This window comes from Trachemys scripta, chromosome 3 (assembly GCF_013100865.1).
Source record: "Trachemys scripta elegans isolate TJP31775 chromosome 3, CAS_Tse_1.0, whole genome shotgun sequence".
Lineage (NCBI taxonomy): Eukaryota > Metazoa > Chordata > Testudines > Emydidae > Trachemys > Trachemys scripta.
Genome location: NC_048300.1, coordinates 165,988,189 through 166,001,417, shown reverse-complemented (window position 1 = coordinate 166,001,417; position 13,229 = coordinate 165,988,189). Strand labels below are relative to the sequence as shown.

The following is a 13,229-nucleotide window of genomic DNA, read 5'->3' as shown; positions in this document are numbered from 1 at the left end:
CCTCCTCCTGATATGATGGGTGGCCATCTTGGCCAGTGCCGGAAGTAGGTTGATGAGGAGGTCCCAATACTTTGTGGGGCCACAGATGTGGTATGCATAAGTGGAGCCAGATGAGGTACTGCAACCAGATGCATTCTACATAGATGTGCTCCAGGGTCTCCCTCTCATCACAAAAGGGCAGCTGTTGGTGGAGTTCATAAACCACACCAGGTACACACTTGTGCTCATGGCTCCGAGGAGGAGCTGCCATCTAATTTCCCTGGTGTGCCATGGAACCACAGTTGACTACAAGCTGGCCCATTGGGGTTCCTTGCCCTCATTAAGTGGCAACAGTCCCATCACGTGGTATCAGGGCAGGACATAAGGGTGAGGAAGTGGATGGTATGAGGCACAAGTACATACAGACATTCTCTGGGTGCAGTTTGGAGTTAGACCAACTGGATATCATGCAGCCAGCTCAAGTGGTATGTCAGGGACAGCCAGGGAGGGTTGTGGGGCAAACGCCCAATGAAAAGTTCTGAAGGGCCAGAGGTAAGGGATGGTTTTATCTGTAAGAGTTGAGGTAGTGGTGCATACATACTGGGTCCCCTCTACCTTCCAGAGTACCTCTTCCCCCTCATAAACTCCAGCTCATCTTGCACAGCATAGCTCTCACATTTTAGCTTCCTTGCACTCCTCCTGTTCTCCCCCCTCACAGCCTTGCTCAGCCCTTGTGCTCCCTTAAAGGCCCAGTTTACATCCCCTGCTGCTCAGCCTGTCTGCCTTTGCTCTGTGAGAGTGGGTCTGGTGAGGCAGGCTGGGAGCAAAACCAGAAGTAGCTGACAGAATTTGACAGTTCTGGCTGATGGCAGTGGTGATCAGCTAGGTTGTGATGGGTATGGAGAATAAGGCTGTATTTAATTAGTGAGTTTCAAAAGTGGCCTATATGTACATGAAGTTTGAGTTTGGGCACTGTGGTGGTGTAGGGATGAGAACCTAAAAGTGGGGACTGCCAAGGAGCATTTTAAAATGTTTTCTTTACAAAAGTAAATATTTTTCTTTAAAAATACATGGAAAATCTCATGGTCTTCTAAAGTGAGATTGATTTTGGCCCTTTATTTGGTACAGTCAGTAAAGTCTGAAACAGGGATGTTAGTCCTTTTAAATGCAGACTTCAGTAGAGCCTTGTGCGGATACAAATTTATATCCGCGGGTGTGGATATCCACAGATATAAATCGGTATCCGCGGAACTGTTTTTCCTGGGAACCGCAGTGGTGAAAGGAGCAGAATGTGGAGCTTCCATTCCCAGGAGCCAGTGCCCCATAATGGCAGCTCCTCCGGCACAGCTGTATTGCCTCTAGCCCTGCCCCGTCCCTTCCATTCAGCTGTCGACTCCCGCTGCCTGTAGATCCAGCGGGTAATATAGACAAGCCCTAAGAAATCAGTATTGCTCCCACTGAAGTCAGTGGCAAGACTTCCCATCAACTTCAGTGAAAGTAGGATGTGGCCATGAACTTCCTAAGTGCTTATGTTCTTTAACATAATGCATCATGCATCCGACGAAGTGGGCATTCGCCCACGAAAGCTTATGCTCCAATACATCTGTTAGTCTTAAAGGTGCCACAGGACTCTCTGTTGCTATGTTCTTTAAGATTTTGTTGCCAATTATCATGTCTTCCCAACCCTGTTGTCATTGGTTGGTCAATGTTTATTTAATCTTTCCTCTTCAGTCAGTCCACCCATCCAACCTTCTAATAATTTCTCTTGCTCTTCTCTGAACTCCCTGAGATACACTTAATTGATATGAGCCAGTTGTGTATTGATTAAGGTGAGTTCACACAGAGGGTTTTCACTTGTTTCTTTAGTTCAATTTAAAAACTGATTTTAGTTAAACCAGTACAACTATTTTGTGTAAAGATGCCCAGAGTCAGAGCTCTGGAAGTTAAAAGAAGAGCAACAAAAATCATTAGGAGGTTAGAAGGATTAATTTATGAGGAAAGATTAAAAGTACTAAAATATATATACATTGGTTAAACAATGACAACAGGGCTGGGGAGACATGATAATTATCCACAAGTATTTAGATGATGTAAACGTCAAGTAGGGAGAAAACCTATGGCCTAATCCTGTTCCTACTGACGTCAATAGGAGTCTTGCCATTGACTACACTAGGAGCAGGATTATATAAATGATATTAAGGGGCCCAGTGGAGGCCACATAGGGGTTAACCATTCCCTTTGAGGTGTCTCCTTTTACCCAATAGCATCACCTGTCTCCATTAGCAGACTCTGAATGGGCTATTCAGTGTCCAAAGACACGTTTAACTGTAAACTGTAAAGACCGAGCAGGGAAATGGGAGGAAATTATTAAATATATAGCAAATGAGACATGACACTGTGTTTGCAGAAAGAGCTCAGAGCATGATTTCTACATTTATAAGAGTAGATCATATAAGCAATGCTTAATGTTTGTGTTATTATTACATTGAATAGACAAAATTAGACATTTACATTTGAACTGCCTTTCAAAAGAAGTTATGACTTCAAAATGTAATTTGTTAGGTGACACTTGCATTTATATTTTTCCCCCTTTGAGATATTTTACCTACTTTTTTTTCTTCCATGTTTTAAACCACCATAACGTTCAGGAATGTGAAGCCTCTAAAGTAAAAAAATACATAACAATATCATTTTATTGGGGTTTGAGTCATTTCAGTAGCAGAATGTTGACTGAAAAAGTTGGTGAGTTTCTCTCAGAACAGAATTGTAAATGTGCTTTTGTTGATTACCAGTGCAAACACGTACTACATGAGAAAGCAATCGGGCATTTTAAAGCTGAAAACATTCTTTAAGAGATGTGTGCTAAAATGTATTGTGGTAGCTGCTTAATTAAAGCTGTCTTGCTTTCCATCAAAAACTGAATTTTGACTTACTTGGCATCCTCTCAAGCCACCAGTAAAAATCAGACTATAAAAGGCCAGAATGTGATACCCTACTCACATTGAATAGTACAATACTTGGTGTGAAAACCATTTATGTCATTTGGACTATTTGCAGAGTAAGGTACTACCAAATGTGTGTAAGGATATCACAGTGAGGGTCAAGCAAATTGAGTAACGTCTCATAGTCTTTATCCTCCCTTACAAAGTTAGAAATAGTATTTAGCAGATATTTTAAAATATCCTGGGGACTTCTAAAGGGACACTTAGAAATAGTATACTATGTATAGGGAGAAATTCCATGGAATTTTCAGTGTATTCGATTTTGCCAAGATTTTATTAATTTATTAATGTGTGATATCACTTTTTATAATTTATCAAAGTTCATTAGAATATTTATTCCTCAGAGTTGCACAAAATGAGGCACCCATTTCAATTTATGAGATCTTATGTGATTTTACTTTTTCTGTGTAATATTAGTTAGTGGTCACTAGGGCTGTCAAGTGATTTAAAAAATTAATCGCGATTAATCACGTGATTAATTGCGCTGTTAAACAATAATAGAATACAATATAATTTAAATATTTGGGATGTTTCTACATTTTCAAATATACTGATTTCAATTACAACACAGAATACAAACTGTACAGTGTTCATTTAATATTTATTTTTGATTACAAATATTTTCACTGTAAAAAACACAAAAAATAATATTTTTCAATTCACCTAATACAAGTACTGTAGTGCAATCTCTTATCATAAAAGTTGAACTTACAAATGTAAATTATGTACAAAAACACCTGCATTCAAAAATAAAACAATGTAAAACTTTAGAGCCTACAAGTCCACTCAGTCTTACTTCTTATTCAGCCAATCCCTTAAACAAACAAGTTTGTTTACATTTGCAGCTGCCTGCTTCTTGTTTACAGTGTCATCTGAAAGTGAGAACAGGCATTCGCATGGCACTGTTGTAGCAAGCGTCACAAGATATTTACATGCCAGATGCGCTAAAGATTCATATGTACCTTCATGCTTCAACCACCATTCCAGAGAACATGCGTCCATGCTGATGAGGGATTCTGCTTGATAACAACCCAAAGCAGTGCGGACCGATGCATGTTCATTTTAATCATCTGAGTAAGATGCCACCAGCAGAAGGTTGATTTTCTTTTTTGGTGGTTTAGGTAGCTATCTTTAGAAATCTCACATTGGTACCTTCTTTGCATTTTATCAAATCTGTTCTTAAAATGAACAACATGTGCAGAGTCATCGTCCAGACTACTCTAACATGAAATATATGGCAGAATGCTGGTAAAACAGAGCTGGAGACATACATTTCTCCCCCAAAGAATTCAGTCACAAATTTAATTAATGCATTATTTATTTAATGAGCATCATCAGCATGGAAGCACATCCTCTGGAATGGTGGCCGAAGCATGAAGGGGCATACGAATGTTTAGCATATCTGGAAAATACCTTTCAATGCCAGCTACAAAAGTCCCATGCAAACTCCTTTTCTGGTTACATTGTAAATAAGAAGTGGGCAGCATTATCTCCTGTCAATGTAAACAAACTTGTTTGTCTTAACGAGTGGCTGAACAAGAAGTAGGACTGAGTGGACGTGTAGGCTCTATAGTTTTGCATTCTTTTGTTTTTGAGTGCAGTTATATAACAAAAAGAAATCTACATTTGTAAGTTGCCCTTTCACAATAAAGAGATTGCACTACAGTACTTGGATGAGGTGAATTGAAAAATACTATTTCTTTTGTTTATCATTTTTGCAGTGCAAATGTTTATAATAAAAATAATGCTATAATCTGAGCACTGTACACTCTGTATTCTCTGTTGTAATTGAAATCAATATATTTGAAAATGTAGAAAAACATCCAAAAATATGTAATCAATTTCAATTGATATTCTATTGTTTAACAGTGTGATTAAAACTGCAATTAATCACGATTAATTTTTTTGAGTTAATTGCGTGAGTTAATGGCGATTAATTGACAGCCCTGCTGGCCACAATTTCTGATTTTATGTAATTTACTTTAAAACTGGACTCTTTCAAACCTTCAGTTTCTTTTTATTTTGTCAAAGACTTTCAGGTAAGATAATATTCATGTAATATGGTCTGCATATAAAATAATTTTTTGGTGTTACTATTTTGTTTTAATTCTTTTAATTGCTGGATTGTTCCTTATTTTAGATACATATTATTCCATTGCCAGGTTCACCTATGTAGAAGGAATAGCTCTTATGTACATTTTCTTACCCATACTCCTGTCTTATTTTATAGGTGGATTTGATTGTATAATAATGACCCAGTATAATGGGAATGAGAGCCATTTATTATTTGGGAGATGGGGTGCTACTTGGCTATGATTGGAGGCAGGGCTTGAAAATATGTACCTGACACTTATTGTTATTCCATAATAGCTCTTAAGATTTTGCACACTGTGTTCAGCACGGCCGGCTCCAGGGTTTTTGCCACCCCAAGCGTCAAAAAAAAAAAAAAAAAAAAAGCCGCGATCGGCAGCAGCTCCACCGCACCGCTTTCTTCTTTGGCGGCAATTCGGCGGCAGGTCCTTCCCTCCAAGAGGGACTGAGTGACCCACCACCGAAGAGCCCAACGTGCAGCCCCTTCCCCTTGGCCGCCCCAAGCACCTGCTTGCTGAGCTGGTGCCCGGAGCCTGCCCTGGTGTTCAGCTATGTCTTAGAGAATGCTGATTCTTCAACACCCTGGGGCTTTGTCCTGCTCCTATTCACTTTAAGGTGCAGGATTGATCCCCTGAAGAGGAAGATCAGCAATCTGTGTATTGAGGTTCTGTTTTCACTGTGCTCATGGTGTCATGACATATTTATTATAAGAACGGCCATACTGGGTCAGACCAAAGGTCCATCTAGCCTAGTGTCCTGTCTTCTGACAATGCCAGATGCTTCAGAGGGAATGAGCAGAACAGGTAATCATCAAGTGATCCATCCCCTGTTGCCTATTCTCAGCTTCTGGCAAACAGAGGCTAGGGACACCATCCCTATGATAGACCAATCTGAGAATGTATTGAAAATGAGCTTCATTACATCTGCAGTTAGAGAGAAAGAGAGTATGTGTGTATAGAACTATAATACACTGAATTTGTTACCCTTATTAGTGGTTCTTTCCATCTTTTAGGGATACTGAATTTGAGAATATACTGTACATGAAATTCAACATGTTAATAAAATCTTTTTAAAATAAAATAAGACTTCAATTGATCTTTCTTTTTAGGGAATTGGAGTAAACCTATGGAAGTGACAGCACTTTATTCATTTGAAGGACAGCAACCAGGTGACTTGAATTTCAAAGCTGGAGATAAAATCATTGTCAAAACCAAAACAAATTCACAGTTCGACTGGTGGGAAGGAAGCATCCGAGGACAAACTGGCATCTTCCCAGCCAATTACGTTACCACGAACTGTAACTAAAATGCATTCAATGGCCTTAATGTTTTTTTTTTCTAAACTTCTTTTCTGAAATATCCACTGGATGATATACAATCAATTTACAATTTGTATATTTAACAAATTGTCCTATAAAAATGTTTTTATTCTGCTTCCAATTACAACACATTTTTTAGAGTTGATTTTTGTATGGAAAAAAATTATAAATATAAAAAGATATATTAGAAGAGTATTTTGATTTTTAATAAATTATTTTGTCTCTAATGTTCTCTTTCCTTAATCCATAATAAATATTCTCTAATAAACTCTATTCAAGCTACCTATCCGTTATAGTTTTGCTTGACTCTCAGAAAATGTGTGAGCATTTATTTCAGGGGAGATTGTGGAAAAAAGAATATATGATAGAAGAAATTTCCTTTTTTCTTAAGTATCATTTTTAAGAATGATTTTAGTTACATATCTCTAATACATTCATCACAAGGTTACTGGTTAGATAAATTATTTTTTTACAAATCTAATATCAATATATTTAGTTATAGGACAAATAATTCTATACAGATTCTTATATAGCCCTAATCATTGTAGTATCCAAGTACTTTCCAGTAGTGTATAAAAATAAGTGACTATCATCTGTTGTATGTGATTTGTTCTTTCTCTGATCCTCTTCCTAGAGGGAGAACTGTGTGTGCACTGTAGTGTTTTGTTTGGAAAGTGTTTTTAAATTGTGTGTTTTTATATTAGAGAAGAGGCAAGGTTGAAGAAGTGCAGCTTGTATTTGAAGCAGAATGTGGTGGGGTTTCTGATAATAATAATTAATGGAGATATCCTATCTCCTAGAGCTGGAAGGGACCTTGAAAGGTCATCGAGTCCAGCCCCCTGCCTTCACTAGCAGGACAAGTACTGATTTTGCTCTAGATCCCTAAGTGGCCCCCTCAAGGATTGAATTCACAACCCTGGGTTTAGCAGGCCAATGCTTAAACCACTGAGCTATCCCTCCCCCTCCCTCAGTGGGTTGGTTATCCCTCAAACCACTGAGCTATCCCTGATGGTCCTCAGTTCCCTGAAAAATCTCTCTTTTCTGCACAGATAAGCTTTACACTTGCGTTAGAATGTAAGTTAGCAAAAAAGTTCAAATTGTACAGTTATCCTCCTTTTTTCTTTAGAAAAATTTTTATATACTTAGTGTTAAAGGGAAGGACAACTTGGGGAAAATAAAAGAGAAGACAGGATTAATATGAATGAATAGAAGAAACATTATTTGATGGTGTATGAGTAATATTGTTAAATATCAATGCTTAGCATCTCTATACCACTTTTCATCCATAGATCTCCACTTAATTTACAAAGGTAGGTAAGTAAAATAATTCCCATTTTATAGATACAGGAAATTTTGTTCACAGAGAGATTGTGATTTGCCCAAGGCAATATGGCAAGTCAGTGGCAGAGATGGAAATAGGATTCAGGTCTTCTGACTAACAATTCAGCATTCTATCCATTGGGCCATGTTGAATTAACATTATTTAATTTCTGGCATAGTATCATAGAAGTGTAGGACTGAAACGGACCTCAATAGGTCATCTAGTTTAGTCAGATGCACTCAAGGCAGGACTCTGGAATAACTAGACCATTCCTGACAGGTGTTTGTCTAACCTGGTCTTTAAAACTCCAAGGACAGAGATTCTGCAAGCGCCGTAGGCAATTTTTTCCAGTGTTTTAACCATCCTGACAGTTAGTAAGTTTTTCCTAATGCATCAAAGCATATAATTACACTTCCTTATAGGTTGTTCTTTATCAGCCAAAAAAATGTGTTAAGGAGAGATCATTCCCCCATCCTTAGGACTTTTGTTTTATTTCAATCATGCCTGCAAAGGTTGCTGTAATCCTTTCTCTCTACCGTGTTCACTGATTCTGACAATGGGTTTTGCTATTTTGGAAGCAGAGATAAATATGTGGGTTCTGGTTGTCAATTTAGCTTCTTCCACTGAAAAGCTCTCCAGTTCTCTATCTCCAGAGCTGCAAAAAAGATATAGACATGCCCTCTGCAGTGCTCAAGAGTTGTCCCCAATATTTGAAAAACTAGGACTCAAACATCCTCGCAATATTTCACGCAGCATTTACAGAAATAACTGCCTTCATAAGGATTGCTTTACCATCCAGCAATAGGTAGAAAGAGAGCCTCCAAATTCTCTATTGTTAGATGGTACACATCAGAAGCTTATTAAGGAGAAAGAAAAAAAATCTCAATCGTCCCTGTATGCAGTATGTGCCACATGATGAGTTAACCTGTTCCTACAGTTCATTTTAGCATTCATTATTTCAATCTTTCCTTCCACTGAAGTCAAACAAAGATTGATTTTTCTAGTCTGGAGAAGATTTCTTCAAATGTCACCCTTGTGATTTGTTCAGACAGCACCACACTCAATTTCAGTGTTGAACCTGTGCAGGTGTTTTGCTTTTCCTTATTTTTTTGGAGGGCACAAAGTACTTCCTCCAAAGAGTAATGGTTTGAGTAAATAGGATAGTGTGATCTGGTAAACAGAATTGACAATCTGTGGCCCATCAGTCCCACACTGAGGTCTTGCCATGTTTAACTGGGAGCTTTAGAAATACTTGAAATGAAATGATGGAGATATCCTATGTCGTAGAGCTGGAAGGGACCTTGAAAGGTCATCAAGTCCAGCCCCCTGCCTTCACTAGCAGGACCAAGTACTGATTTTGCCCTAGATCCCTCAGTGGTCCCTCAAGGACTGAACTCACAACCCTGGGTTTAGTAGGCTAATGCTCAAACCACTGAGCTATCCCTCCCTCACATTACCCAACTGTAGTATTGTTAGTTAAATGTTCAGGGAGGGGGGGGAAGGCTGTTAGTCACAAGGAGTAAAGTCCTTTGCCTTTGATAATAGCTAAGGCAGTGAGTTGTCACAGAGGTCACGGAAGTCACGGATTCCATGACTTTCCGTGGTCTCTAGGACTTCTGCAGCGGCTGATGTGCCTGGCCTGGGGACAGCTCAGGCAGCCCCTGCACCAGTCGCAATGCCCACGGCTGGGGCAGTCTCAGGCCACGGCGCCCCCCAGCAAATTGGGTGTGGGAGGGGGCAGGGCATTGGGGCATGGTGGGCTCTGGGTGGCACTTACCTCAGGGGGCTCCCCAGAAGTGGCGAGATCCCCCTCACTCAGTTCCTAGGCAGAGGCGTGGCCAGGCAGCTCTGCGCGCTGCCTCCACCTGCAGGCACCACCCCCGCAGCTCCCATTGGCCATAGTTCTCAGCCAATATGAAGCTGGCATTTGGGGCGGCGGCAGCGCGCAGAGCTGCCTGGTCATGCCTCCGCCTAGGAACTGAGCAAGGAGGATGTCCCTGCTTTCAAGGAGGCGCAGAGCCAAGTAGGGAGCCTGCCACTCCCTCCCCCATCAGCAGCAGGTGTCCTGGGCCACACACCACCACCCGCCTCCCCCACTTCCCCAGCACCCATGGCACCCCCAGACTGCCACCCTCAGCACCTCCGGGCCACCCCTCCTCCAAGATTTAGTCAGAGGTATATAGTAGAAGCCATGGACAGGTCACAGGCCCTGAATTTTTGTTTACTGCCTGTGACCTGTCCATGACTTTTACTAAAAATACCCATAGGCTAAAATGTAGCCTTAATAATAATATATAAATAATTAGTAACACATTTGAAAGTGCGCACACATTTTAAAGCATACAGGATGGTTAAACTCATCTTTGCAATGTATGTTGTCCTCAGTGAGTTGTAGCATTGTCATTTTTTGGATATTAGTTTTAAATCCTAAACCAACATAAAAATTGCATAACTTCTGATCAGATTTTGCCTTTTCATAACCTTGATGATGATAAATCCTTCCTTATATTTCCACGAGGCTAACATCTGCTGCATTTCAGCAACAAATTAGTAAATAATCCCATCCATGACTTTCATGCCAAGGCAAGCATTCCATCTATTGGAATTTACACAAAAATATTGCTCTCGGATCTACTTTTCCTAATTATTCTTCATATAAATAATTATTTAAGAATTGTGTTTTAATAGAGGTTTGCTCAAACCTACTTAACCTTCCTTTAAATAACATCCTGACTGTCTATTTCCCCAGGAATAGGATGTTGGAGAGGGGAAAATACTTGGCAAGATCTTCAGTGCTGAGTGTTGGCTCGTTGGGGAATGGGCAGTCTATTGCATTTTTTCAAGCAGATTGGTAGGTGTTGCTATACCGTATCCATAATTAAATTTGTACAAATCTCAAAGCCAAGATTTTAAAAAATGTGCCCTACGTTAAACTCCTCAATTCATATTCTAGGCACATAAATAAGTTGTCTGATCTCCAAAAGAGCTGTGTATTCAGCAGCTTCCATTTACTTTAATTGAAGTCATGGGTGCTCAGCATTTTAGAAAATCACACCACCTATTTATGATGCCTAAAGTTAGATGTGGGAGCCTAACCACAGGCATCTATTTTTGAAAATCTTGGACAAAATGACCTTATAAACCAGTGGTTCTCAAACTTTTGTAGTGGTGACCCCTTTCACATAGCAAGCCTCTGAGTGCAACCCCCCTTAAATAAAAAAGTGTTTTTTATTTATTGAACACCATTATAAATGCTGGATGCATAGCAGGGTTTGGGGTGGAGGCTGATGGCTCGAAACCCCCATGTAATAACCTTGTGACCCCCTGAGGGGTCCCAACCCCCAGTTTGAGAACCCCTGTTATAAACAGTTTGGTTGAGCATCCAGACTTATTCAACACTTACTAGAAACAGGTCAGTCTGAAAATTTCATGGGAAGAGGTGTGTCTGTGAGATTTCCATTGGTTCTTGGTTGAGTTCAAAATATTACAAAGAAAGATTCTTAGTGTTCTTAACTCATTGTTTTTTTTTTTTTTTTTTTCCCCCATCCCTTAAGTGTAAGCAAAAAAATTAACCAGCTTCATCCTTCACCAATTTTGGTTGGAATTCTGTGGAAATATTGGGTCTAAATGTTATTGAGAACACAGCAATTCATCTACCTCTAATCCTAATACTGAATAGATTTTATTCATTTTTTATAGCTACAGTATATAGCACAAATGAAGGAGCGGTGCAGCTGTAAATACGGTGTAACTTCATGGACTGCACTGGAGTTACTCCATAATTACATCTGCATCAGTGAGAGCAGTCTTTAGATCTGACTTTTCAGCAACTGAAAGGCATTGTAGGTTGTACAGGGCCGGCTCCAGGGTTTTGGCCGCCCCAAGCAGCCAAAAACAAAAACAAACAAACAAACAAAGCCACGATCGCGATCTGTGGCGGCAATTCAGCAGGAGGTCCTTCGCTCCCAGGCAGAGTGAGGGACCGTCCGCCGAATTGCTGCCGCATACCTGGATGTGCCGCCCCTCTCCGGAGCGGCCGCCCAAAGCACCTGCTTGAGAAGCTGGTGCCTGGAGCCGGCCCTGAGGTTGTATAACTGCTTAGTTCAGTGATTCTCAACCTTTTACCTACCAGGATCTTCCTTTATCTAGCTGGGCCCCTTCTTTCATTTAGCCATACGGCAATGTCAGGATTGTCCCTGCCCACTGACACGTTTGCAACACCAAGGTTGAGAATCTCTATCTTGTTCAAAATACAAATACCTATAAGTGCAAAAGGAATGCAGAAAATTACAGGCAGAGTTTGATTTTAGTATGCAGTTATATTTTACACCAATAAAAGTTTTGGCTGAGTAAAGATCCAGGCTTCATGGTAGAGAATTGCTTGATTGCAGAGTTTGAGGATGATGTGAGTCTGATGTCACCTCTGTGATGTGCTTCTGAAAGATAATTTAGGCTTATGAAATTTTGCTATAAGCTATATAAATAACACAAGCTGAATACTGTAACTTCATCCATATATTAGTTTATCCATTATTACAGCTACTGATTGGCTAAGAAATTTACACACAGCTAGTCTGTGCTTAGACATCCTATTGTTTTCGTTATCCTGTGTTTTCTTTTACCCACTTGCTATCTCATCCATCTGTTATGTTTGATCTTGTAGACTGTGTAAGCATTTTGGGGCAGAGGCTCTTAGATACTGCATGTTGGCATAGTGCCTAGTACAATGGGGTCCCAATCTTATTGAGGCCTCCAGTATAAATGTTAAACACTACTCCTCTTTCCCCTCTCAGCAGTGAGTAGGTAATTTGTAATCATTGGAGTGGCTAAGTTCTCCTGAAAAGTTTGGTTAAATAAATAAATTCTTACTAATGGTAAGAAGTACATAGGTTATCTGTAGACGCTAACTGTGGCCTTTTAAAACCAAGTAATCCATTGGGCGCATAAACAATAAGATTATAGGGCTCTGTACATTTATTTTCTCCATGATATTTGCAGTATCTGCTTATACTTTGAAATATTCTCCTCTTCATTTCCAGTGCTATGGTGTTTTTCATCCTCAAACTTCAAATCACTTTATATTCTAATTGTTGGTTAAGTATTTAATAACATGAGTTAAATCTCACAACATATCTGGGCAATACTGTTGAGCATCATAAGAGGAAACATATAGATACAAATGTATTTTTACTATTGACAGCCTCAGTTCATACACCTTTCTGGGGGATATTTTGGGTTTACAAGGTATCACATATACATGAGTACCATTGTACATTGTTTTCATTAAATACAAGTTTTAGCCAAAACAAATTTCCCTTTAAACAGAGATGCAGTCTTTTTGAGGATTGATCTTGATTTAAGTTATAGTGAGACTTTCTTCAGTCTTTATTTTCTGTGAAACATAGACCTGCCAATTACACTTTAAAATTTGACTCGCATTATTAGTTGCACTCAGTCTGGCATTTCCTTCAATGTGTCCTTTGTATTTTAATGTTCCTAATTTCCTTCCTTCATATTT

The 13,229-nt window shown here is 39.5% G+C and overlaps 1 protein-coding gene across 1 annotated transcript in view; it reads left to right on the top strand.

The window, feature by feature from the left end:
• SH3YL1 (SH3 and SYLF domain containing 1) overlaps positions 1-6,650 on the top strand; it is a 93,401-nt gene extending 86,751 nt beyond the window's left edge. Inside the window, exon 10 of the mRNA XM_034766400.1 lies at positions 6,181-6,650. Within this exon, the coding sequence (XP_034622291.1) occupies positions 6,181-6,377 (197 nt within the window). The 3' untranslated portion in view covers positions 6,378-6,650. The remainder of the gene's footprint in view (positions 1-6,180) is intronic.
• The last annotated feature ends 6,579 nt before the right edge of the window (positions 6,651-13,229 follow it).